At 46.6% G+C, this 25,047-nt stretch overlaps 1 protein-coding gene across 5 annotated transcripts in view; it reads left to right on the top strand.

Moving 5' to 3' along the window:
• Nucleotides 1-25,047, top strand: part of TNIK (TRAF2 and NCK interacting kinase) — a 146,778-nt gene that overhangs the window by 72,827 nt on the left and 48,904 nt on the right. For all 5 annotated transcript variants that reach the window (XM_059479752.1, XM_059479754.1, XM_059479753.1 and 2 more), the window contains exons 3-10: nt 2,250-2,306; nt 5,858-5,983; nt 11,395-11,505; nt 13,814-13,904; nt 15,249-15,379; nt 18,668-18,722; nt 19,768-19,846; nt 23,759-23,934. In XM_059479752.1, the coding sequence (XP_059335735.1) occupies nt 2,250-2,306; nt 5,858-5,983; nt 11,395-11,505; nt 13,814-13,904; nt 15,249-15,379; nt 18,668-18,722; nt 19,768-19,846; nt 23,759-23,934 (826 nt within the window). The remainder of the gene's footprint in view (nt 1-2,249; nt 2,307-5,857; nt 5,984-11,394; nt 11,506-13,813; nt 13,905-15,248; nt 15,380-18,667; nt 18,723-19,767; nt 19,847-23,758; nt 23,935-25,047) is intronic.

Here is a 25,047-nt window from a genome sequence, read left to right as displayed (position 1 = left end):
CACAGCAAGTCTCAGTGCTGAGCAGTAGGTTGAATTAAAGGGGATGGTTGACTGCTGAGGAGATGCCTGTTTTCCCTGGATGGCTTCATCTGCCAGGGTGAAGCTCTGCAATCCATTATTGTGAACAAACTATAGAAAAAGCAAACCTTTGCTACAATATCCCAGGGTGAGCACTTACTGGTTCTACTCCACCTGATTTTTGCGTGACTAAGTGCCCCTCATGGCTTACATTAACATATGTTTCCAAGTGGTTTATTTTGTTTTGGTAAATGTTTACACGATATTAAGTTCTTACCATTGTCTGTAAATGTTTGGGAGGTGTGCAAGGAGGCAGCAGATTCCTGGGAGGAGGATGCTGTGAGCATACAGGGATCCCTTTCCCCTTGGCTGGTACTGAGGGAAGCAGGAGCACTTCACCACAGCAAAGCTGGGGCATTTCCTTAAAATACAAAATGAGGTGGTGGTGCATCACATGAAGGAGGTATAACTCCTAAATCATGGTTTGAAATGCTCCAGCTTGCTTCCCCCTCCTCCTCCTCCAGCTCGTGGGAGATGGAGATGCCATGGTCCAAGTGTTTACCCTGCTGGTGCTCTGTGGGCTTTAATTAAAGTGTCAGTACACTGGGCAAGCCAGCAAGGACAAATTTAGGAAGAGGAGGATTTGTTTCTGCAGATCATGCTGTCTAAATAGATGGTGTCTCCTGACATGCCCCTCCTTCCCCACAGCCACATCCAGGGGATGCTTCAGCTACAGCCTGGGCTGCTGGGCTGCGCTTGCTTTCATTACTTTTTGTGTTGCACACTCTTTAAAGTAAAGCTCTTTTTCCTCTGCTAGAACATGGGCTTGCTCGGGACATATAAATTGTGTTAATAAATGAGCGAGGAGCCCTGGTGGGTGAATTGGCTTCCTGGTGAAGTCATAAATTTGGAGAGGATGATGCTGCCTTGCTCCACAGCCGGCGCGTGGGTTTGCTTCCCAGCGCCGTGCCTGGAGACCTCAGGGACCAGGGAGAGGTTCCCATGTCTGGTAATTCAGGATTCCTGAGCTGAGGTGGTGTGAAAGACCATCTCCAGTCTGCAGGAGGGATGGGAGACCTGACACACACCCCAGCTCATCAACACACACACTGCTGTGGGGGCAGGAGGAGCCTCCAATTCAGGAAAAGCTTCTATTTTTCCCTGTTTCTGCCACTCTGCAGCTTGATCCCTCTTTGTCTCTGCTGCTGGTTCTGTCCTTGGTGTGTTAATTATCAATTAAGACACCAAGGACAGGGCAGGAGCTGCCACTGCCTCTGTGTCTTCCACACCGTATCTCACAAGATGGGGCCTTGGGCAGCTCCACAGTAAATAGGGATGCAAACTGGAAAATAGGGATGCTTCCCTTTGCCTCCTGTGAGAACCAGCATTTGCTGCCTTTCCTGGAGGAAAATCATCTTTTCCTCAGGCTGCCTGGTTTGGAAGCAGAGCACATGTCCTGCAGTTGGGGGTGGGAATGATTTGATACGAGCAATTTGGATGTGATGTTGGGTGATCAGTTTCTCAGGAAAGGAGGAAAGGCTGGGAATTGACTTGCTTGATAGCAGTTGTGTTGGTTTTAAGGCCTCATAAATAGTTGGAGCTCTTTTATATTTTCACCGTCTCTCCCAGGCATTTTCCCATTAGGATTAATGTAGTCGAGCACTGTGCAACAAACAGTTCATTGCAGTGATTTGCTGGTTTTTTCAGTGGCTGAAAATTGTAAAAACCTCTCTAGCCCGCTCACCAAGTCTTTCTGTAAAGAGATAAATTACTGGGCAGGGTGAATATGGTGCCCTGCAGGGCAGGGGTCCCTGGTGTGTGCCCAGGGAGCTGGGATGGAACCCAGGTGTGCTGAAGGCAGTGTGGGTACCCCAGCCAGCACATTCCCATCCTCTCAGCTCCAGCAGCCCATTTCCAGCAGAGTCATGCTCTGTGCTCAGCAGAGGCCCCAAGCTGGTTCTTTGTGCATGGCTGAGCATTAAAGGGTATTTCCAGCACTTGTTTGCCAGGAAAACACAGCACTGAAGGCCCTGTACTAATTAATTGTAGTGGCAGGAGGAAGGGGAGGGAATTGCTTTCTCATCATGGCTGCTGTGAAGATGCTCTTGAAAAAGCAACAAATAATGCATGGATGCTGCCAGGGCGAGGAGATTGTTTAAGGATATTGTTCACTGCGAGGAAAACATTGTCACTGAGCAAAACCAAACAAATTTCTCCCTTTTCTTTTGCAGGGTCGTCATGTTAAAACAGGCCAGCTTGCTGCTATTAAGGTTATGGACGTCACCGGGGTAATGTATCCTCCTCCTTCTGCATCCTTAAATTACAGATAAGAGGGGAAAGGGGATGGGGTGTGACAATGTGTGGGGGTGGGTGGAAGACTGATGTTTCCTGGGATGTAAATTGACTTTGTCTTAATAGGATATGTGCCATTAGGAGGTTTTAGTTTTAATAAATATGTGAGGAAAAAATACATCTGGAAGAGTTTTGGAAATTAAGTACTTCATGCTGAAGCAAAGCAGCATCCAGTTCCAGCAGTGGCTCTTTTAAACACCCTACTAAATTCTGGAAAAGATCATAGAATGATTTGGGTTGGAAGGGACCTTAAAGATAATCCAATTCCAATCCCTGCCTTGGGACACCTTCCATTGTCCCAAACTGCTCCAAGCCCCATCCAACCGGGCCTTGGACATTTGTGGGGATGGGACAGCCACAGCTTCTCTGGGCAACCTGTGCCAGGGCCTCACCACCCTCACAGGGAAGAATTTTTTCCCAATATCCCATTTAACCCTGCCCCCTGTCCGTTTAAAGCCATTCCCTCTTGTCCTATTGTACATGATTTTGTCAAAAGTAGCAACAGGATCGTGTATTCATATCTCCTTTCTGTTTCTCTGCATGTGTGATTATCACTGAAGAGCTTTTGTTCACCAAAAATATGTTGCAATTATTGTAATGAATAACTTCACGAGGCAAGTTGAATAATTCCTGTGCATCCTACTGATAAAGAGGAAAAAACCCACACCACCCTGGTCTCAAATGTGGCGCTTTTGAAACTTGTGTCAGACTGAGTACCGAGAATTTACAAATCAATAAATTAATAACAAAATTATAGGGAAAGGACGCTTTCACCATTTCCCAGTTGCCGCAAAAGAAAAAATTATTTAAAAACAGAGATACATTTTGGAGCATGACATGAAGATGCTTTTTTCTTGAGTATTTTTTTCCTAAGTGCAGTACTATCCCTCCCAAAGTTCCTGCACTGGAAACAATGCCAGGCTTGGGAGTAAGAATGTGTTTTGTTATGTTTTGTCTTTTTTTTTTTTTTTTTTGGACTGGAATAACACCTTTCAAAATTAGGACTAGATCACAATCTACCCACCTTAACTTTTGAGTTATTGTTTTGGTAGCTTACAGGAGCTCAGTACATGCAGAAATGACTCTCTGTGAGAGCAGTCAGCTGGCCTTGGGAATCTGTTTTGAAATACCTTAGATGTTGTGGTGTGGTATTAATATCTATGGGACCTTGATCCAGGTTATTTTTGGTGCTAACAGGTGAAATGGTGTGTGGAAATCAGTCTGTAAATGTGAATGAGATTTGTTCCTGTTTACTTGTAGTATGTACAAGTGCCATTTATCTTGTTCTCGTGGGAAGCAGGCTCCAAGGGAATAGGCAAACTCACCAAGCATAAACCCATGGCATAAATAGCAGTGAAATTCCCATGGGATGAAGCCTGATGCTAGAATGAATTTTAGCTGAGAAATCAAAATATTACTCTGAGGCCAAACACAAGCTTAGATTTAAATCCACCTTTAATTCAGTTGTTTTAAAATGCTTCCAAGGAAAGATATTGGAGAAAAGGAGCAACCTGATCTGGTGGAAGGTGTCATTGCCCATTTGGGGGGGTTTAACTAGGTGATCTTTAAGGTCTCTTCCAACCCCCAACCCTGATGATTCTGTGTTCAGTGAGCTCCCAGACAGCATTTCATCCTGGCCACGTGCTTCGTGCTAAACCCCAACAGGCTCCTGACAATCATGCTTTGTTTAACTCATCTCTGCTCTTACTTATTATCTGTTTGGGAAGATTGCAGAATAGAGGTCCTCACATTGCAGCACTTCATCAGTTTGGGCAGCTGCTCTCTCTGAGTTAAGGTTCAGATCCATTGTCCAGGGCTGGTCCTGCTGTGTGCTGCATGACCCACATCCAGCAGTGGATGTCACAGAATCAGCTGATGGAGGCAAAGTGAGGCAGCAGAGCCTGGCCTGTGACTTTTGTTGGATTTGGGATTGGAGTAGTTGCAGCAGCTTGCTGTGATGATTCCATTTCCATCCCTACCTCTCTGGATTTGTTGAGGATGATCGTTCTCAGTAGTCCTGCTTGGAACAGGAGTTTGGGCTGGAGCCCCTGAGCCTGGCCATGCAGACATGTCCTCAGGTGCCATCCACAGATCTTGTGCTTAGGAGGCTTTTTCCACCCATTTTGAGTTCTTCAACGTGAAGATGGAGTCAAAATAAAACTTTAAACCAAGTGTTCCTCTGGCTTGCCTCCATTTCTTCCTAGAGAGCCAGGCATGAATGGAGGGATGACTGAAAAGCTGGATGGGTGCTCAGAGCTGGAGGGATTTTGTGCTGAGCACTGCTCCCAGCACTGTTGAGCATCCAGCTGCTTTTTAGGGCTTCAATTAATAGAATCATCTCTGATAACCTTCATGTTATGTGCCCTGGTTTCCTGGACAAATGAAAACAAGCAAAGTTGTGTTGACTGCTTGAAGAGAGGTGATAAAGGTTCTTCCAGAATAGTCCCCTGGTTTCCTTTGTAATGTTTGAGCCTGTTCCTCCTCCTCTTTGGTGCTTATACCCTCCCTGTTCTTACCAAAAATAAAACTGGAGGTTGTTTATGCAAGCTCCATCCAGATATTTCTCGTACTTTTTCCTCCTGTCTTCACCTTTGCTGTTGTTCCCTGGATGGTATTTTGGGAAGAGAGATGTGTTTCTGTCTGTGTTAGGTGACACCTGGTCAGGGGGCACTGCTCCTCAGGAAAAGCTGCTCCTGCAGCTCTGCTGCTCTCTGGGTCCTTGTCCTTTGCCCATTTGTAAAACTAAGGTCAGGAGAGGCAGGTGAGGGACACAGGGGAATAAAGGAGAATAAAGAACAAGCAGCCCTTCTGGTCCTTTATACCAAAGCTGGCTGACATCAAGGTGCTGAGTGCTTCCTGTGCAAATACAGGGGGCTGGAATTCAGTCAGCTTAAAATAAAACCAGGGCACCTTTGGTGGGTGTGAGAACAAAGAGGTGGGACATCAAAACAGGTATTATTGTGGCTCCTCTGCCTCTGCTGCTTCAGCTAAAGCCACTCTGCAGGTGGGACAGAAAGGAGTTGGGACAGCTTGGAATGGTGCTTGTCACCAGGACTGAGTTATCCTGATGGAGTTTGTGGGCAGGCAGCCCCTGCCTGTTCCCCATGTGGTGCCACCCCACCACCAGCAACTCCTGGTATCTCCAGAGGTCTTCAGGAGTGATGTGCCAGAGAGCTGGGAGCCCAGCAGCCCTTCTGCTGTGCAGTGGTTTGTAGAAAAACACCTCTGGTGTGTCTGTGAGGGTTGTTAATGCATCACTGGGGTAACACAGGTATGGTTGAGCCTCCCAGCAACATGAGTCTCCAGAGCAGCTCACAGAATCCACTGCAAAGTGGCTGTAAAAAATGGTGCAAAAAACCCCCTGGGATGCCAGTCAGGAATGGGGTGCTTGGAAGTTCACCCATGTGCAAAGACAGCTCAGACCCTGTGAAGTGCAGTCTCCTAATGCCTCTGGTTTTGTCTTTCTTTTCTTTTCACCTCATCCCAGGATGAAGAGGAAGAGATCAAACAAGAAATTAACATGCTGAAGAAGTATTCTCATCACCGAAATATTGCTACGTATTATGGTGCTTTTATTAAAAAGAACCCACCAGGAATGGATGATCAGCTCTGGGTAAGTTGCTTTCTTTTCTTTAAAATAACTGGGATTTAATAGAGATTTTTTACTCTGAATTGTCCTCTTACCAGCACCCAGCTTACACAGAACCCCTTATTTTGCATTCATCATCTTCAAAGCCATGGCTTTGATCAGGCTCTTGCTGCACTGCAAAACACATCTCCATTTTGCCATCAAATCTTTGCAGGCTGATTGTAAACCCATTTTTATTCTGAAGTGTCATTAGCAATATCTTTATTACAATAGTCATGTTGGAAATCATTCCATCTTCTGGCAGCTGGAGGGAGCTGGGAACATCTCTAGGAAGATGGAGGTTGAGGGTGATTCCTGCCAGCTCTTGGTGGTGCCTCTTGTAATTCACATTTCATGGAGCCTGTGCAGGCAGATAAAGAGGAGGGGACAGTGAGGGGAGGTCAGGGGCATCTGTGGCTGCTCAGCCACTTTGGTGGAGATGCTGATGTTGCTGAAGGGCATCGAGCTGCTCTGCATCTCCACAAATCCTCATCTGCCTCCTCCTGCTGCTTCCCTTGTCGGGGCCTTCTTGGTTATTAATTCAGCATTCCCAGCGCAGGGAGGATGGAGTTTGAATCTGCTCCATCCCTGGGGAGAGACAGAGCATCAGAGCCCACTCCCACAGCAGCAGCTGGTGCTCAGGGCAGGGCAGTGGCACCACGAGTCAGGGCTCTGGTCGTTGCTGTAAAATTAATTAAAGTTGTTGTGCTTGGCTGTGCTGGTTGGAGTCTCTGGAGCAGCAGCCTGCAGTGCCTCTGGCCATCAGAGCAGCAGGGTAGGACCCTGCTTTCCTTGGAGGTCTCTTGGAGAGAAGGCTGTGTTATCAGTACAAGGACTTGGCTGTTGTGGTTGAAAAAGTCTTTATTTCCTCACAGAGTTGTAAATCCAGTAAATTCTGCCTTACCCATGTGAGGGGGTTTTTAAGTCTGTGCCCAGTGTTGGGATGGTGGAGGCATTCCTGGGAAAGCTCCCCAGCCCTGGAGGAGAGGTGTGCAGGTGCCACTGTGTTAAATAGCTGTTGTTTCAGGATCTGATTGAATTAGGGCTCCTGTGAACTCTATCAGTCTTTGCCTCACAGATAAAGGCTTGTTTATTTTTCATTGGCTCTTTGTTGGAATAAAACGGTTTCTGATAATGCCCAAGTAATTCTTTTTATCGACACTCGGGAGGCTGATACGGAAATAAAAAATAGGGAACTCTTTCAGAGGAGATCAAAATCTCTCAGAAACGTGGCAGGCTTCCGACATGAGGTATTGTCAGTGCTGCTGCTCCATTCCACAGCAGCCACTTGCCCTGAAAGATGAGCTGAAGCTCACTGAACAACCCTGTTTCCAGAAATTAGGGAGCTGTGCAGGCGGTGTTATAGCAGATGCATCACAAATATGCTGTGTTAGGCAAAAAAAAAAAAAGGAAGCAAAAGTCATAGGGACAACCTTTATGGACCATTTTAAAAAGAAATTTAAAAATATGAGGTCGGTTTATTCTTGTGTTGGATAATGTGTTGCATTCTGGGGTGCTGTGGGTTTCAGGAGGGTTTGTGTATCTCTAGCTGAGGTGAGGGGGTCCTGATCTGGTGCAAGGGAAGAGGGTGAGGGTGGGCTGCAGAAACTGGGGAAGTTCCCAGGGATGTGAGGATCCAGATAATCAGTAAACTGCTGCTTCTCAGAGTTAAACTCAATAAATTCCCCTTGCTCTTCTCAAATCTGAGTTATGGGATACCAGGCTGTGCATAACCCAGAGAGGTTGTTGAGATATTTTGGGGTGGGTGATTTTTAAATGGTGGCAGATGAAGCCTTCATTTAGAAGTGAATTTAGCATTCATTTTAGAGCTGGATGTGGGAGGTGACCCCATCCCAAAGGACCCCTTCCCTGAGCACTGCTGGAAGCTGCAGGCACTGTGACCCCCATACCCTGTGCCCCTGTGCAGGGTCGTGGAGGTGCCACTCAGCTGGACACTTGTCACCTGCCCTTGCTGTCCCCTGTGCCCTGAGGCCATGGACAGAGCAGGCCCAGGGGCTGTGCAGAGTGTGGGGGCTGAGCAAAGGCTGGCACAACCCAGAGCCCACCCAGGGCAGGGCAGAGCCCGCATGGTCCCCAGGGCCAGCGCTCGCTCCGATGGATGGGCTGCCATGGCAACCCTGCCCGCAGCTGCATCTGTCACCAAGGGGGACAAATTGCTAATAGGCAGGCTGCCAGATAGCCACGTGGTGGGGTGGCCTCTGGGGTGTCCTCTGCAGCAGATAATCTGGGCCAGTGTGGGGGAGAAAGGAGTGGGGGTGATGTGGGAGCAGCCCCTGGGGCAGGGTGGCACTGCTGCAGCTGTGCAGTGCTCAGGGCTGGGATTGTGTGCTTGCAATGTGTTTTTTTCACTCTGTTGAGCTCTAGGGGCCCATTGAATTGCTTTAGGGTGATGTGAACGGAGTCACACCAGGGATCTGCAGAGCAGAAATGGGGGCAGCAAGGCTCTGTTGAAAATTGAGCATGAGTTGTCAAAGCACTGGGTTACACCTGTGCAGCTCTGAGCAAGATTGCTCTTAATCTGTTTATATACCCTGAAAAATATTTTTGGGCAGTTGCTGATTCTTTGCATGACAGAAATTAGATCATGAAGCATTTGAGAGGGGTCAGTTTTCGGTTGAGCTGTATCTCTCTTTAGTCTCTCCAAGCTCTGCAGTCCCAGGGGAGTGAGAGAGGATCAGGGCTGCTCCTCTGGCCCCTGAGCAAGAGCTCAGGGTTACTAGAGCAGATTTCTTCTGCTGTCTGGCAGAGTAATCCAGCACTATTTAACTCTCACTGCTCTTCAGAGCAATGTCAGTGCTGTAAACACTGCAGGACTGTGAGCGCAGCTCCTTCTGCTGCCATCCCTAACCCAAAGACACCAGCCTGCTCAGGATCCCTGGTGTCAGCTGCCTCCCCCAGGGGCATGGCTTGTTTGGCTGGGCTTGACATCCAGGGAGATGCAGGCAAGTCATTTATTGAGGAATTTGTGTGAGAGCACTTGGATGCTGCAGTTGGAGAGGAGAGAGCAAAGCAGTGCTGGCCCCCTGCTCCCACCCCAGCACCAACAGAAACAGTGAAAACCTGGCCTTGTCTCACTGCTGAATATTTTAGTTGCTGCTAAACACCAGTTTGATTGCTATTTCTGTTTCTGAAAGGGGCATCAGCTTTTCTGCTGATCCCCCAAGGGAAGGTCTCTGTGTTTTTAATGCTTCATCCCTGCCTCAGGTGCCACAGTGTGGGGCATGAGGGACTCCTTTGCATGGGAGCCAGGCTGAGGGGTGGGATGAGGAATTTGAGTGGCCTGGTCTTATGGGACCATGTTGCACCCAGGTCCTGCTTACACACACAGCAGAAGGATTGATTTCCAGCAGCATTTAGCCTGAGGGTGTTGTGTACTTTTTTCTGTAACTTCAAAGAAGTCAAATTGTTTCTGAGCTGAGGCATAGGGACACAGGAGTATTTGTCTTGTGTAGGAAAATATTTAATTTGGGGAGTTCCTCTGGACAAGCTGGAGCAGTTCACTGCAGGATGAATTGGCATTGGTGTTCTGGAGATGCTCAGGTTTGAGCTCTTCCAGGTAATACCCAGCAGTGATTGGAACAGAGGTCTTGCCATTCCCAAACTGAGTAAGTAGTGGTTGATTTGAAAACTGAAAAGGCTCTTTAAACAAAAAATTCATGAGACAGCAGGACACAGAGATATACAGCTGCAGCTTCTGAATTTGCCTTGCTTATGAAGTTTGCTGTCACTCTGGTATGAAGAGCTAAGTAAATGCTAAATGAACTGTATTTAAATATACTTCTTCAATAAATGTCCTTGCAAATTAAATTTCAGAAGATGATCTTACCTTTAGCCCATCTTGATGATAATTTTAATTATAGTTAATATAAATTCAATATGCGTTTCCAGTTTATTGTCTTACTCCATCATGGCTTCATCCCTTAAGAAAATTGGTGATGATGCAGGTGTGTGAGGGCAAAGCACTCACCCAGAGCTATGAGATTTGTGAGAAAGTATTTCAGTATCTAAGTGCCCTTTGAAGCCTTTTCTGAGTGTATTAAGTTCTGCCCTAAAATCAGCAGGAACTTATGCTCATTTTAATTTTTCTCCTGTAAGACTGTTGGTTTCCAGCCTAAACATACCCATAGTGTTCATAAATTGATATTGTGGTAGTAACTTCATTGTTCTTCTCCCTCTCTGGTGCTTATCTGTCCTTGGTCAAAGCCAAGTAAGGTATAGTCTGCTCAAGTGTTTTATTTAGCCTGAAGGTTTATGGCAGTCCTGTGTCTGGATTTTATGATCATTATAATTTATGATAGTCCTAAATCACTGCATTTGTGCAGTTTGGTCAGGAGTAACCCTTCTGCTGTTTTAATTCTCTTCTTGGCCTGTGCTTTTAATCATGATGTCACTTGCTTGGAGAACGTTAAATGCCATATAAGCCTCATGTGATAAGAAACTTGAAACATGCACATTGAAGAATCTGGCAAGGGAATGTCTTCAAGTAGGAAGCAGATCTAATTGGAAAACATGGTTTCACATCAGAGAGGAAGGCACTTGCCCAGGCCTTGGAGGAGGCTTGTTGCACACAGGGGCTGTGCTCACTTTCTGGAGCACGCTGATGGCTCCTGCACTCCCTGGGGTCTGCGAAATCCCAGGGAGGCAGACTCACATCCCGTGCTATTTTTGTAATTTTTATTTCACAGTTGTACAAGGAAGATTAAGTTTGGGCAGGGTTAGATCATTACATTTCTGTATTTGATATTCTAAAATTTTGGAAGTGGTACAAGTGGCCAGTCATGGTGGAACCAGCCTGAGCAGTAGGACAGCAGCTCTCTCCTGGGAAATCTGACACTGCTTGGTAACCTTCCTCTCAAAGGAGGTTTCCTGCTCAAAAACATGGTCAGAACCAAAGTTTGTCTGGTTAAATAAAAAATAAAAATTGAAAAGTACACCTGGTTTCTAAATCATAGGAAGCTTTCAAATATCTGCCTCGGTGCCTTTGTATTTTCAGGTTTGAAGAACTTGCATGCAAGAGGCAGAGTTTTGTTTTATTGCTGTTGGCACTAACATTGATCAGAAGTACAAAGTAGGGCATGTAGGGGTAGGGTTTGAGATTCTGATCTCCTCCACTGATTTTCAGCACTGGATTGATTCCTGTTTATTGCTCCCAATCTTCTGGAGGGCCACAAGCCTCTCAAGCCTTTCAAGCCTTTTACTGTTTCATTTTCTCTCAAACCCCAAATGGATTGCAAGCTGATAGGTCCAGGATGATGTTCCAATGGCTCTGTTAGCACCATAGTGTCCCCACAGAAGCAGTGCCAATGTCAGGATGCTGCTGCTGGTGTCACTGCACAACATTTATGTCATTAATGCCATTCCTGTTCCCTCTGCAGCTGGTGATGGAGTTCTGCGGCGCGGGCTCCGTCACCGACCTCATCAAGAACACCAAGGGGAACACCTTGAAGGAGGAGTGGATTGCCTACATCTGCAGAGAGATTTTGCGGGTACATGTCCAGGGGAGCTGGGTGTTGTTGGGAAGGTGGCAGTTGAGGGCTCAGGGGACACAGGAAGCCTTTGGCTCCGCAGATTTCGTGGATGCTGTGCTACCATGGGCTGGAGCCTCTGCGCTGCCAGCAGGCGTGAATGATTCATGTGCCTGTATGATGCATAATAAATAAGCCCTGCTTAATGCCCTTTAGCTCTGTTAGTTGCCTGAATTTTAACCCTCTTTTTCCTTCAACAAAAATATAATCTCCTATTAGTATTTAAAGGGCAAAGATTTATTTACGTTTGAATTACGTTTGTAGTTAGCAGAAAGGTGAGGACTAATAAAGTCTGTGGAAAGAAGAATCTTCATGATTAAAAAGCATCCTATGTTTTATTAAATCCACATATCTGATTTTAATGAGGATGCTGCAGCTTTTATACTCACAGTATAAATGTTTGACTGAGATGTCTTAAAATGGGCCATGCCAGAGTTTCATGTACTGGGAACTGGCAGCTTCAGCAAAGACTTTCCTGCAGTTTGCATTGCTGAGCTTAGAGGATGGGGTTGTAATGGTTGCCCTACATTAAAATCTATTGCTGTGTGAGCCAAAGATTTGTTCAAGAGGAAGCAGGAATATTTGGCATGTGAAGGAAATCTGCACAAGAGCTATCAAGTGATAGGATGAGAGGAAAACTCCTCAAGTCACACTAGGGGAGATTTAGGAAAAATTTCTTCATCAAAGGGGTTGTTAAGCATTGGAACAGGCTGTCCAGGAAAGGATGGATCCCCATCCCTGGGGGGATTTAAAAGCGTGGCTGTGCCACTTAGGGACATGGTTTTGTGGTGGCCTTGGCAGCTGTCAGGGTTATGGTTGGACTCTGTGGTCTTAAAGGTCTTTTCCAACCTGAACAATTGTTTGATTCTATGAATGAAAATGAGGCAGAATGACCATTCCAAATGGATGTGCCTAACACTGAGCCTGCCATGGGTGTCCAGAGGTGACACAGCATTTCTGCATTGACCCTGAATGCCCCTGCCCACACCACAGTGATGTGCAGGAGGTGCTGGTGCTGTAACTCATCAGCTTTTGAATGGACACTGCTTTCAGTGCCAGGAGGGCACAGTTACATGGGCTTATTTTTAGTGTATGAGCTCCATGAGCCTGCTCCTTAAAATAGTCCTGGCAGTGAGTCAAAAGCCAGCCTCTGACTCATGTCCCAGGGCCAGCATTGGGTGTCACCTACTGCATTTTGGCCACGCATTGGGATGGTGGTGGGTGACCTCTGTGGGGTGTGGGGTGAGGAAAGGCTCCCAGCTTCACACTGCAGAATGTGGCTCAGCCTTGGTTCAGACAGTGGTGGACAGTTGGAATTCTAACACGAGGCTCAATCCCACGTTGTTAAAGGATTTATTGAAATCCTGTGGAATTTTTGTTTTGCCTCAAATGCTGAAAGGTGCCTGTAATCAAGTATAATATGGCTAAAAAAAGGACTCCTATACAGATATAATCTGTTCCACAGTTTTCCCAAGGTAACGAGCATAAAATTACTAATAGCTACCAGAAACGATAGCTGAAATCCTTTTCTTCCTCAAATATGAATGTTTAATGTGAAATGCAAACCTAGTGCAAAATTAGTTTTTGAAGTAATCCATATTTTTCCTAAGCTGGCAATCTGGGTGGATTTTGCTTTAAAACTGAAATAATAAATGAATGAAATAAAAATGTGGGTTGCAAAAAGAAATTAATGAGCTAATAAACCAGCACAACAGCAAAGCTAGTTTACCTTTAGCCTTTGAGACAGGCTTTTCACTTGAGCTATATCTCTATTAGGGATATGTGCAAGTTATAATATTTGTATTTGCATGGTAGCTTTTTTAATATGAATTTCTCAGTGTACTGAAATCCAGTTTATTGGACCGATATAACAAGAGAATTGTTTTCTTCAGTTTCTGGATGATGGAAATGGAAAAGGGGGACAAACCCATTCTATTATTTCTGCCACAGAAATGGCTCCCTGAGGCAAGGGAGCACATGGAGGAAATCATGTCTGGAGTGATAGAAGAATTTGGGTTATTACAGGTTCCTGCTGGAATGGGAAAGATTGGGTTAAAACCCCACAGAATGGGCAGGCTCCTCGCCAGGCCTGTCCTCCCAGCATGGGACATGGGACAGTGTTTGGAGCCTGTGATAAACAAAAACATTCTCAAGTGCTTAACTCCAACTGTGAACCTTTCATTTCTGGAGCATAATTGGTTGAGGAGGAATGTCAGAAAATAACATACTTTGAACTTGGAGTCCTCTAACCTTTCTCTGAATTCTCCAGGGCTTGAGTCATCTACACCAGCACAAAGTAATTCACCGAGACATCAAGGGACAGAACGTGTTGCTGACAGAAAATGCAGAAGTGAAACTAGGTAAGAGTGGGTTAGAGCTCCTGGAAACTGCAGGTGGGCTGGCTGGGGAGAAGCAGCAAAACTGGCTTGTGCATGACCTGAAGAAAGAGGATGGGTACCAAGAGCTCCTCTCTGGGCTTTGTTATGTTGGCTTTGATGCATGACCTTGGGTGTTGACCAAGTGCTGTGCCTCACACTGCCAGGGGTTGATGGCCAGGTTCTGCTTGCAGAGATGCACCTGCAGTGGTGTTTCTGCTCAGACAGCTCTGCCACCAGGTACAGGTTAAGCAACCAACACCAATTTTTCATGCCCTGGATTGAAAATTGCCCTGTGATCACCACCAGATGTTGTCAGTGGCTGTTCCCCCACAGCTGCATAGCAGTGTCCTGGAGAATAATCCATTTTCAGTTTAGCATGACATCATCCAGACTCCCTTTCCAGCTAACCTGATGGAGGGGTTGAATTTGCAAGAACTGCTCTGAATTTTGTGCACCCTGTTAGTCACCCTGGAGAGGAGCAGGCATTGGTGTGGAGATCATATGGAAGGCAGCAGATCAGTGGAGATTGTGTCTTCACATCCTCACTTGTCCAATATTGATGTTATTGAGGCTGTCTTTGCACAATTAATTTATGTTGGTAATGGAAGAGCCCTCACCCTGGCCAGGTGTGGTGCAAGTCTGGTTTTCCTGTGCCTCCTCTCTCCCTCTACAGCAGAATAAACCCCTGGCTTAACAGATGGCACCACCAGCCCATTGGACTTTATGCTGGTGAGGATTCCTCTCCAAGGGGAAATTCTCCAGGGCAAATCTCTAGCCATTGTGTTGTGCAAAGTGCAGTTAGTGGACCATAGAGTTTTCTCTCATTGGTTTGATTTCATCATTTTTTGCTTCATTTTGCAGCTCTCTGCTTGACATTTCTCATTGGCCTTTGTCCTTGGTCCTTAGCTCCTTAAGTCTTTTGCATTTCTGCCATTTGCAGCAAGAATTTAGGTAGAAAAATGAGGCTTCCACCAGTATTTGGCAGGCTTCAATTCAAATGAGCAAGCACAGAACAAAGGCTGCTGCTTATTCATGTAGCTAACCCTGTTTCTCATTAGTATGAGGAGCTGTGATTTCTTTTCATTGCCTCCTGGCAAGGAGGAGAAGGCACAGGGTTTTGTACAAAACCTGGACATCAGATGATGAGGTCTGTCCTTGGCTGACCTCTGTTGATGCCAGCAGAGATCAAACAGGAATGTCTTCAGCCACGTCCCCCTTTCCTGGCTGTGCAGAGCTGTTCTGAATGAGCACGATGTTTTACATGGAGCAGAGCATTGCTCAGGTTTGTCCCTGACCTTGCCATGCCCTGCTGTGTCCCTGCTGCAGTGGATTTTGGTGTCAGTGCCCAGCTGGACAGGACTGTGGGCAGGCGGAACACCTTCATTGGCACGCCTTACTGGATGGCCCCCGAGGTCATCGCCTGCGACGAGAACCCCGATGCCACCTACGACTTCAAGGTACCTCAACCAGCCTCTCCCTGCTCGGGGAATCTTTGCAGCACTGAACAACACATTGGCAGGCAGCACAGGCTCCTCCTGCTTTCTGGCTGTGGGATTTTGGGATGCCAGTTCAGGTCCAACCTGAATCTTGGTTGTGCTGCTCACGTATCCAAATTTACTGTGAGGAGTCTTTCCCCGTGTGGAGAAAGTGTCAGACTCAGGCTTCCTACCTGCTACTCTGCTTTTTGGTGCTGTGTATTCAAATACTCCAGTCAAACAGGCTGTATTTGCTCTGTTTACTCTGGAGAGGAGTCAGGTCAGGTTTAGAAAGGGTAAAATCACATCCTCTGGCCTGCAGGCTGATATTCACAGGGAGATGTGAAGGCTGCCACACAATCAGACGTTTAGGGGGCTGACCTACTTTTCACATGTCTCTCCAGCCTGTTTGAAGTTTATTTTTGGATCAGTGGCAGCACAATATCGCTGCTAAGTTATAATGTGGCACAGAGCCCTGTGCCATGCAGCAGATCCACAGGAAGGTTAGGAGTCCCACCTGCCCATTCAAACTACAGTGAGGTCTGATGTTTAAAGCAGAGAGAGCTTATTATAGTTTATCTATTATAGTTTATCCTGTTTCTGCCTTACTACAAGTTTCTGGCCACACATCTGTAGAAATATCCCTCGGTTTTTTGTCGCTTGGTTTTTTGAAGTGTCCCAGAACTTGAATTTCCAGCTCCAAACCTCCTAAGGTCCACTGAGTGTGTCCAGAGAGGAGGGCAGGGCATTGCCCCATGAACCCTGGGGGGGAAGCTCAGGCACATGTGAAGCTTTCTGTACTTCTGTTCATGTGCCTGCTGAGAGGTCACTTCACAAGGTGATGTTTAAAAAGGACTTTGAGACCCTCTGGTGTGAGCTGCTTTCTAAAAGTAGAGCACTCCAATGTAGCAGAGCCACAGCCCACCATTGTGATACAATTTTGGCTGCAATTACTGATTATTCAGGGAAATATTTGAGAAATGAATGATTTTAAAGAAGTCAAATGATGCTTTTCTCTTGCAGCCATTTAAGTGCATCAGTCAACTTTTGAACTGAGGCTTTTCCAGAGAGCAGCTCTCCAGTCTGAGTTCAGACTCTGGGTTGCAGAAATTGTTAATGATGGGGACACGTAGAAATAGTTTAATCTCCAATTACTTATTACTCTTTGATTAAGCAATTACAACAAGCATTTCCTCAGCTCTTCTGAGGGCAGTGCTTCATGACAGGGCTGCACCCTGCACTGGCCGCTCTCACTTCTCCACCAACAGCTGCCTGTGCAATACTCTCATTAATCACAGCTTTTTGTCATTATTTCTTTTTAAAAGGACTGATATCTTCATAGGCTACTTCTACCCTCTGAAATCCCTGAGGATTTTCCTCCTGCCAGAATAACTGGGGCACTTAATATGCCATGGGCTGCTGCACAGGCTGCGGGAGCAGAATCCCTCTATTGTCCCCGAGGATCAGATGCTCACAGCGAGCCTCTGAAGTTGGCTCTGGCCGTTTTCCCGTGGCTGGGGGTGTGGAACAGGAGCTGATTGCTGCTGACATGCTCCTTGCAGGGTGCTTTCAGAGCTCCTGGTGGTGTGGGAGCCGCTGGACATTAGTCCATACCCCGGATCACAGCCTTGCACCTGATGCTCCTGCTTTGAAGTAGGGTGGGGAGGATGTAAATTATAATTATTTCTTTTAAAAGGGATGCAAATCAGATGCTCTCAGGTTTGGCTGACTGGCTTAAAATACTGAATGCAAAAAAATGAGATTTATAGGGTGAGAAAAGCAATCCTCACAGGCTTAATCTCTTGGACAAAAAGCCTCTGATCTCACTGTTTTCTTAGCCAGAAAGAGATGGCTGTGTAATCTATGGAAGGAGGCAGTAAATACCTCCTCACATAAATAAACCACTTTAAAAAAGAACAAATAGAACCCCCCCTGCCATTGTTGAGGTTATTTGTTGTTTTTTTCCCCAGCCAGTCTTCCTTTTTTCTTTAGAGATATCTTGTCAATAAGCTTAGAATCAAAAGGAGGAGGAGAAGGGAGCCTGCTTCCCTTCCCAAGTCAAGGCAATGCAAATACATTAGCACAGCATCCCTTTGCTGGATGGACTGAAAGGCTTTTCAGTCTTAAAAATAAAAAAACATAAAAAAAAAATCCTGAATTCCAGATCATTATAGAATGTGTGCTTCCCGCTGAGCTTTCTGCTTTCTCTGGGAGACTTAGAGAGATGATAATCCCTTTCTGTGTTCCTCCAGCTTTAAGATCACTTGGCATCTTGCATATAACACTGGGCACCTCAATATGGAAAGACACATTAGGAATTTGGAAGGAGTTCAGTGGCAACCCAGAGGGAAGGGGTCATGTGTGCTGAATCATGTGGAAAGACTGTGATAATTAAGTATGCAGCAGAAATCCCAGCTGACCAGAAACAAAGGATGGATGAGACTGTGCTGTGAAAGGGCTGAAAATAATATTTGAGAGAGAATTTTTAAGCAGGTGCAAAGATGTGTAGCAAGGACAGCATTTGTTGAGGGAGAACTTGAGCTAAAAATGAGGAAAAGTGCCCTGGAATTGGAAATCCAAGTTGCCTTTCCTGGAGGGTGTATGTGAAAAGGTGATTGTGGCTCCTGGAGCTCTCTCTAGCTCTGGCTGGGCTTTTGGGACTCTGTACTGGGAAAAACAACCTGTCTGGGATTTATTCACTAAATGGTGGGTTTAGCGGCTTGAGGCAGTTTAGAAAGAGCAGCTCTTAAAGTGGAGAGGAGAAAAGTGAAGTGGGACTTCGGGGACGTGGCAGAAAGCAGGGCAAGGGAGAGCTGGACATACAAGAGGAAGGTGGAAGGCAGAGTCCATCCCTTCCAGCCTTGGTGGAAGCACCAGCACTGGTCTGAGTCGTGTTCCCAGTCCAGCAGATGGGTTGTGCTCATTTTCTCTCACTGGGCACGTCCAGCCTCTGCCTCCTGCACTGCCAGGAGAGCAAATCCATCCCCTGGGCTCATTGCCAGGGCTGGGAGTGCAGCCAGAGCTCAGGAGTGATGGTGGGGTGGGGAGGAGCATGGAGGACAGGGAGCTGGGGATTTGGGTGATCCTGCTGGCAAGGGAGAGGATGGAAGGAGGAGTGTTAGAGGCATGAAATCAGATTTTCCCAGATAGGTGCATTGTCTCTGCTCTGACCCTTCAGGAGACTCAGGGCTGAGCAAGGCTTGGGAGCAGGGTAAATAAATGTGTGCATCCCTCCTTGCACTGGCAATGTCCCTCTGCTTTCTTCCACAGAGTGACCTGTGGTCTCTGGGGATAACAGCCATCGAGATGGCCGAAGGTGCTCCCCGTGAGTAGTCATGGCTCTCTTCTTTACCACTGGGTTGTAAAGGCTGGGCTTTGCTGAGCACCAGCCAGAGCTCAGCTCTGGGCAAGGAACACCACCCCAAGGATTTCCCTGGGATTGCTGAGCTGGAGCTCACAGCACCCATGGGGACAAAGCTGCCAGGGAGCAGGGTGGGCAGGGAGCAAAGGCACCTGTGTGACACCTGATACATCCTGGGGCACTCTGGGACGTGGTTTCCTCAAATAAAACACTGATGAAGAAGGGATGGAGAACTGGAAGCAGTAAAACACCTCAGAGCTGGTGTGGCACTAATAGTGACACACTGGGTTCACCTGGGTGCAGCTGCACAGGTCACACTGCCACAGTTTCAGCGTTGTCCTCAGGCTGTCCTTGCTGGAAAATGGAAGTAAATAAAGCACAGGATTGTGCAATGTGGTGTGGCTGTCCCATGCTCTGGCCCACTGATGTCAGCACCTGGCAGGTGCTGAGGACCTGGAGCTGCAGGAGCAGAGATGTCCCCAGCCAGCCCCTGCAGTGACCCTGGCGGTGCTGGGGACACTCAGAGCCCTGAGATGGGGACACCAGACCCTGAACTCAGAACCTTGGGATGGGAACACCAGACCCTGAACTCAGAACCTTGGGATGGGAACACCAGACCCTGAACTCAGAGCCCTTGATTGGGGACACCAGACCCTGAACTCAGAACCTTGGGATGGGAACACCAGACCCTGAACTCAGAGCCCTTGGTTGGGGACACCAGACCCTGAACTCAGAGCCCTTGGTTGGGGACACCAGACCCTGAACTCAGAGCCCTGGGATGGGAACACCAGACCCTGAACTCAGAGCCCTTGGTTGGGGACACCAGACCCTGAACTCACAGCCCTGGGATGGAGACATCAGCCCTCACCTGAGCCGCAGGGCTGGGGGTGTCTCTGGGGGCTTGTTGCTGCTCTCATCCTGCCACAATGATCTGGCAGCCTCAGAGGAAGCTGTGATCTCCCAGTTGGATGTGTGTGCTGTATTTAATGCCTCTCTTTACAAATTGCAGCTCTGTGTGACATGCATCCCATGAGAGCCCTGTTCCTCATCCCCCGCAACCCGGCCCCGAGGTTGAAATCAAAGAAGTGGTGAGTTTCTTTCTCCATCTTTAGGGACTGTAAAAACATTGCTGGAGCAGTCTTTTTCTGCAGCTGGGCACGCTGGGGACATGGTGTTGATATTTATTTATTTAGTTTTGGGGGTTGGTGATGGTCTCCGGCATCATGCTGGTGAGTGCAGGTTTGGGTTTTGGTCTTCCATGGAGAGGAAATTTGTTCTGAAGGATCCACAATGGCATGGAGGCCTTCCTTGGCATGCAGAGAGAGCAGCGCCCTCACCCTGCCATCTCACAGTGCAGAATTGGCTTTTCCTGGGCAGTTTGTGCAGCCTGAAGTCTGATGACACTTTGCTTGGCTCCCATTTCATTCCAGTCAGGTTCCGTTCTCAAGTGGAAACATGTATCCAGGCCAAAGAAAAAAAAAAGAGGATGGTTTATCTTGAAGGCCCAGGAATGCAGAGATTTGTACTTTGTTTGGGCTTTATTTTAAAATTTTTCAGGAAAAGAGACATCACTGTTTTGGAAAAAAAAAAAGCCAAAAAGGAAAGAAAGTGAGGCGTGCCAATAAAAACCCACTGGAAAAATATTCCTGAAGCCCAGCCAGATGTTGTTTTGTTACTGTATGTTCTGTATTGATGGAAGTGGAGTCCTTAAAAACACTTGTCTTTGGTTTGTGCTGTTTTCCTGCCCCAGTTCAGCAGTGGTTTAGTCAGGAAAGATCTGCCACATGTTGGAGAGACAGCACTGCCCCCTGTTCCCAGATGGGCTGAGCTCACAAAGGGAAGCTTTGCCTTAATCCTTTAAATTTTGCTTAATATCTTATTGATTGCACACCCGTAAAAAGGAGAAGAGCCCATGGTATGTACTGATGACAATTGGAGCAACAGCAGCAAATATTTTATTGCTGACAGAGAAGTGAGAGGGACTTGGAGCTCTCTGCGTTGGATGCATGGTGTTAGGTTTTTAGGACCAGCCTAAAAACTCACCCAGGCTTTGGCAGGAGGCATCTCAGGTTGGTCAGCCTGATCATCAGCTGCTCCAGTACCAAACCAGGAGCAGAGGGACCATTCCCAGCTGGCTCTGCAGAGGGTTGTCAGATATTCTTGCTCTCTTTGCATGACCTTTTGAGGATACAATTAGTCAGCTGAGAAAATAGTGTAGGTGCTTGTTTTCTGCCAGATCACCAGTCTGCTCCTTTGTTATCCTCACTCCTACAGCACAAAGATGATTGTGAGACTTGAGAGTTTATTTTTCATACAAAAGTGCTGTTTATTCAGCAAAGACTCCCTCAGCCTCCAGGCAGAGGGGAGCTGATGAAAGCAGATTTTGAGCAGGATGTTTCCCCATGTCCTTAAGGTAAAAACAGAGCTGGGATGGAATTTGTGTTTTAATCCTTACCCTGCAAGGTGGCATGTTCCTGGGCACCCCCTTGCCACACTCATCTGGCAGCTGTGCCAGGTTTGCACATCCTGTGGGGTCTGCTCAGAGCTGTGCCAGGGGTGGCATCCTGGGTGCTTTGATGGAAAATCTCCTGGAAAGCCACAGTGTAATGAAACTCCAGCTTCAAGAGCAGCTTGGTGCTCACCTGGCCTCTGCTCCCCTTCCATGATCAAGCAGGCATCCCTGGTGTCCATCACAGCTGGGACATGTGCACCTCAGGTAGCTCAGAGCTCTGTTCATCCTCCAAGCTGTCATTGCAGTGGAAAGCTCCAAAGGATCCCGAGAAAGCTCCACCAGCTCCTTGAAAGCAAATTTTTGCAGCATTTTCAGTGTGGCACTGGGCAGATTCGCTGTCCTTGGCTCATTTCTCAGCTGGAGGTTTTTGAGCTTTGCTGGGATGAATCCTGGAATTCTGCAGGCCCATCCCAGGAAGAGAGGAGATGTTTGACCAGGCTTTTGGGCTTTCACAAGCACAGGTCACAAGAGCAAAGCAAAATGGAGAAAGGTTCAACTTGAGTTTGTCCTTGCTTTTGTGCACAGCAGCACATAAATAAAAGCACACTACATGGGCAGACAATCTTTTTCCTTGCATGTAAAAGTAGTGCAGGGACTCTAGCCCCTCTGAGGGTAAGTCAGGAAAGCCAAGAGAACACTGGTATGGGAGCCTGCCCTCAATTAAAAATTGCAGAGAGGAAAATAATTTTGTTGCTTGCTAAATCCTCAAACTAGCTTTTGAAGCAGTGCTGTATTCCAATGAAATTAAAGTCTTCGGTGTATCGTTTTCTTTCCCAATTAAAGGCAGCCAGCAATGAAGTTTTATTTTCCTCTTCCCCTGGTTGCAGGCAAAATGAACTCAAACTTTAGTGATTTTGTTCCCATAAACCTTCTCTAGCCCTGCATTGTAAAAGACATGAAACCTCTTTGTTAATGAGGTGATATTTGCACTGTGGTACCACTTTTCATCCAAGCAGCTGCAAAAGCTTTGCAAACATTGATTTAAGCTTTACAAAGCCCAGGAGCTGGAGGAATGTGTGTGCTTCAGGAAGGTGGGCTGCCCTGGGCCTGGGAGGGGATGAAATGTGTGGTGGAATCCTCCTGGATCAGAGCCAGGGAGAAACCCTTGGTCCTCAGCTCCAGTGGGGGCTGAACCGTGCCCCTGGACAGGCTGGCTTTGAGAGAGGAAGATTTTGGGAAATGCAGCAGCCTGAGCTGGAAAATGGATGGGAAATCCCTGTCCATAGCTGCTCAGGTGTCTTAGGGCATCACAGGCACTGGGACCCCCATCCCATCACTTCCAGAAGGATAATTTTTCAGCTACTTCGCCTGTATTCTACTTGCACATGCTCTGGACCACACATCCAGGATGGAGTCTCTCCAGCTTCACACCAGCAAGGGAGAATCGTATTTTAAAAGTGATTTTTTTTTTTTTTTGAGCATCACAATGATTGTGCCTTCTGGGTACACTGATACACTGTGTTTCTCAAGGCAAGGTGGGGAAGGCAGATTTGCTCATTAGCAGAGCTGGAGGGAAGATTTAATTGGATCCAGTAGCATATTTTATTTTTGCATCTCCATTTGTATGGATTAGCACTTGAAAGATAAATCACTTTTAGTCTGACAGTTTAAAAGTAAAATCCCTGAAAGCTTATTGTTTTGCTTCTAATGCAATTCTGTAGTATCTGTTGGCTTCTGACATTAATTTATATTCATTTTCTTATTTGCTAAAGCAACATAGACTACAGTAGCCTGTCAACATTTTCCTTTCTTGTAAATCCCTGTTCTCTTGAGTTTATAATGTGGTGAAATTAGTTCCAGGAAAACTTTGGATATGCATCACTTGAGACTAAGACAAATTTATTTATTAAAGATTTGGCTGAAACCATTTTAGCTGAGATTGAATGTGACTTTGTGGGCAGAGAGGAAGGCAGGGCTCTGTTCCCATCTCTATAAGAAGAGCCTGTTCCAGTCTCCCAGGCCCCCTGTCCCAATCTGTTGGATCAGGGGCTCTGGGGCTTGCTGGCCCCCCAGCCCTGGTGGGTTGTGATGCTGCTGAGAGAGCAGGGAAGGGCTGCAGGCAACAGCATCACCCAAAAGTTGCCTAAGCTCTACCAAGCCCTGCAATGTTGACACTTAAATCTAAAAAAAAAAATTAACCTAGCTTGTCCCACTCAGCTTCACAAAGATTCATCTCTTGAAACACTGCCCGGGGTTATAAAATATGAGAAACAATCCACTCAGGCATTGTGCTTATATCTGTGTGTGTTATATCTCGTTTCTACCTGCAGTTTCACAGGTTCAGAGGGGAGAGAGCAGGAACACTGCCTTGCCTTTTCTTGGGTGCCATTGGTGACATCTTGCTTTGGTGATTCTCTGGTCATACTGATGGTTCCCAGCTTTCTGGGATAACGAGCGAGACCTGGGAAAAATCATCTCAAACTTTCTAACATGAGAATCAATATATTTACCTATTATTTCTGTACCTTCCTTCCCTGTTCTTGACCAGGTCTAAGAAGTTTCAGTCCTTCATTGAGAGCTGCCTAGTGAAGAACCACAGCCAGAGACCAACCACGGAGCAGCTGATGAAGCACCCCTTCATCCGGGACCAGCCCAACGAGAGGCAGGTCCGCATCCAGCTCAAGGACCACATCGACAGGACTAAAAAGAAACGAGGAGAGAAAGGTCAGTGGACAAGAGAGAAGGGTCATTGGAGAAGAAGCAACACTCTGAGCAATCCTTAACCTCTGCCACGTGCTCAGATATGCCTGCCTGGGCAATCTGTGACCTCTGCCACGTGCTTGGGGATCCCTGGTGCAGACCAGGGCACGTCCAGGCAGGTGAAGCTTATGGGTAAAAGAGGGAAGACAAAAAGGATTGGGTTGCCCAGTACTAGTTCCCCTTACTCAGATGGCTGAAATTGTTTGCAATCTTGTTAAATTCTATAGGTGTGAGCCTTCATGTGGTTTTGGGGACTGATTGTTTTGTTGGGTTTGATTCCTCTCAGTCGTTGAAATGAAAATAAATACCTGTAACTAAACAATGCGTGTTCATGCAAAGCAGACAGGTGACTGTCATTAGAGTTAATCAGTGTTTTTAAATATTTTTTTTTGCCTAATGAAAAATGATGCCATTTTTTAGGCCAGGTGGTAATTTCCACATGGAACATCCAAGCCTTGATTCATTAAAGCGTGTGTATAAAATTTACGTTTGCATAGATCCGTGCTGGCGTGTGGGAGGGTGAAGCTGCTAAGCTGAATTTTCCCCAGCTCACGTATTTCATGCCAAGTGTGTTGATCTACGTGACATCCCTGCAGCACCAGCGATGAGCAGAGCTGTGCAAACCAACATCCAGATAAGACCCTTGCCCCAAAGCAATTCCGCTGACTAGGAATAACCCATTAAACTGAATGTTTTCAGTGAACTCTCCAGGCCCTATCAAAGTCCTCTGCAAGAAAGATCAGATAGCAGAAGAAACTTGTTAAAGTATTCAGCTGCTTGTGAACTGAATTTTAATTTGAAAGCTCATTTGTAGGATCCAGCAAATTAATATGTTGCTATTTCTCTTCTTATTGGTAGCGGAATTAATTTTTCATGAGTACCTTCCAGCCCCTTGTAATAGATTTCACTACAATCAAAACAATAAAATGGGATCCCAGTGAAGTATTAAATGTGTTTAGTCTGGCAAATGAAGGTTGGACCCTAGAGATGGAGAGTAATTGGATAAATGCAAGCCTTTCTTTGACTATAATTCCCTTCATCCGATAAAGATGATATCCCAGCAGAAATTGCAGTATG

The sequence above is a fragment of the Ammospiza nelsoni genome, chromosome 10 (assembly GCF_027579445.1).
Source record: "Ammospiza nelsoni isolate bAmmNel1 chromosome 10, bAmmNel1.pri, whole genome shotgun sequence".
In the NCBI taxonomy this organism is placed as follows: domain Eukaryota; kingdom Metazoa; phylum Chordata; class Aves; order Passeriformes; family Passerellidae; genus Ammospiza; species Ammospiza nelsoni.
The sequence above is the reverse complement of the archived record's forward strand: the minus strand, read 5'-3'. Positions and strand labels throughout refer to the sequence as shown.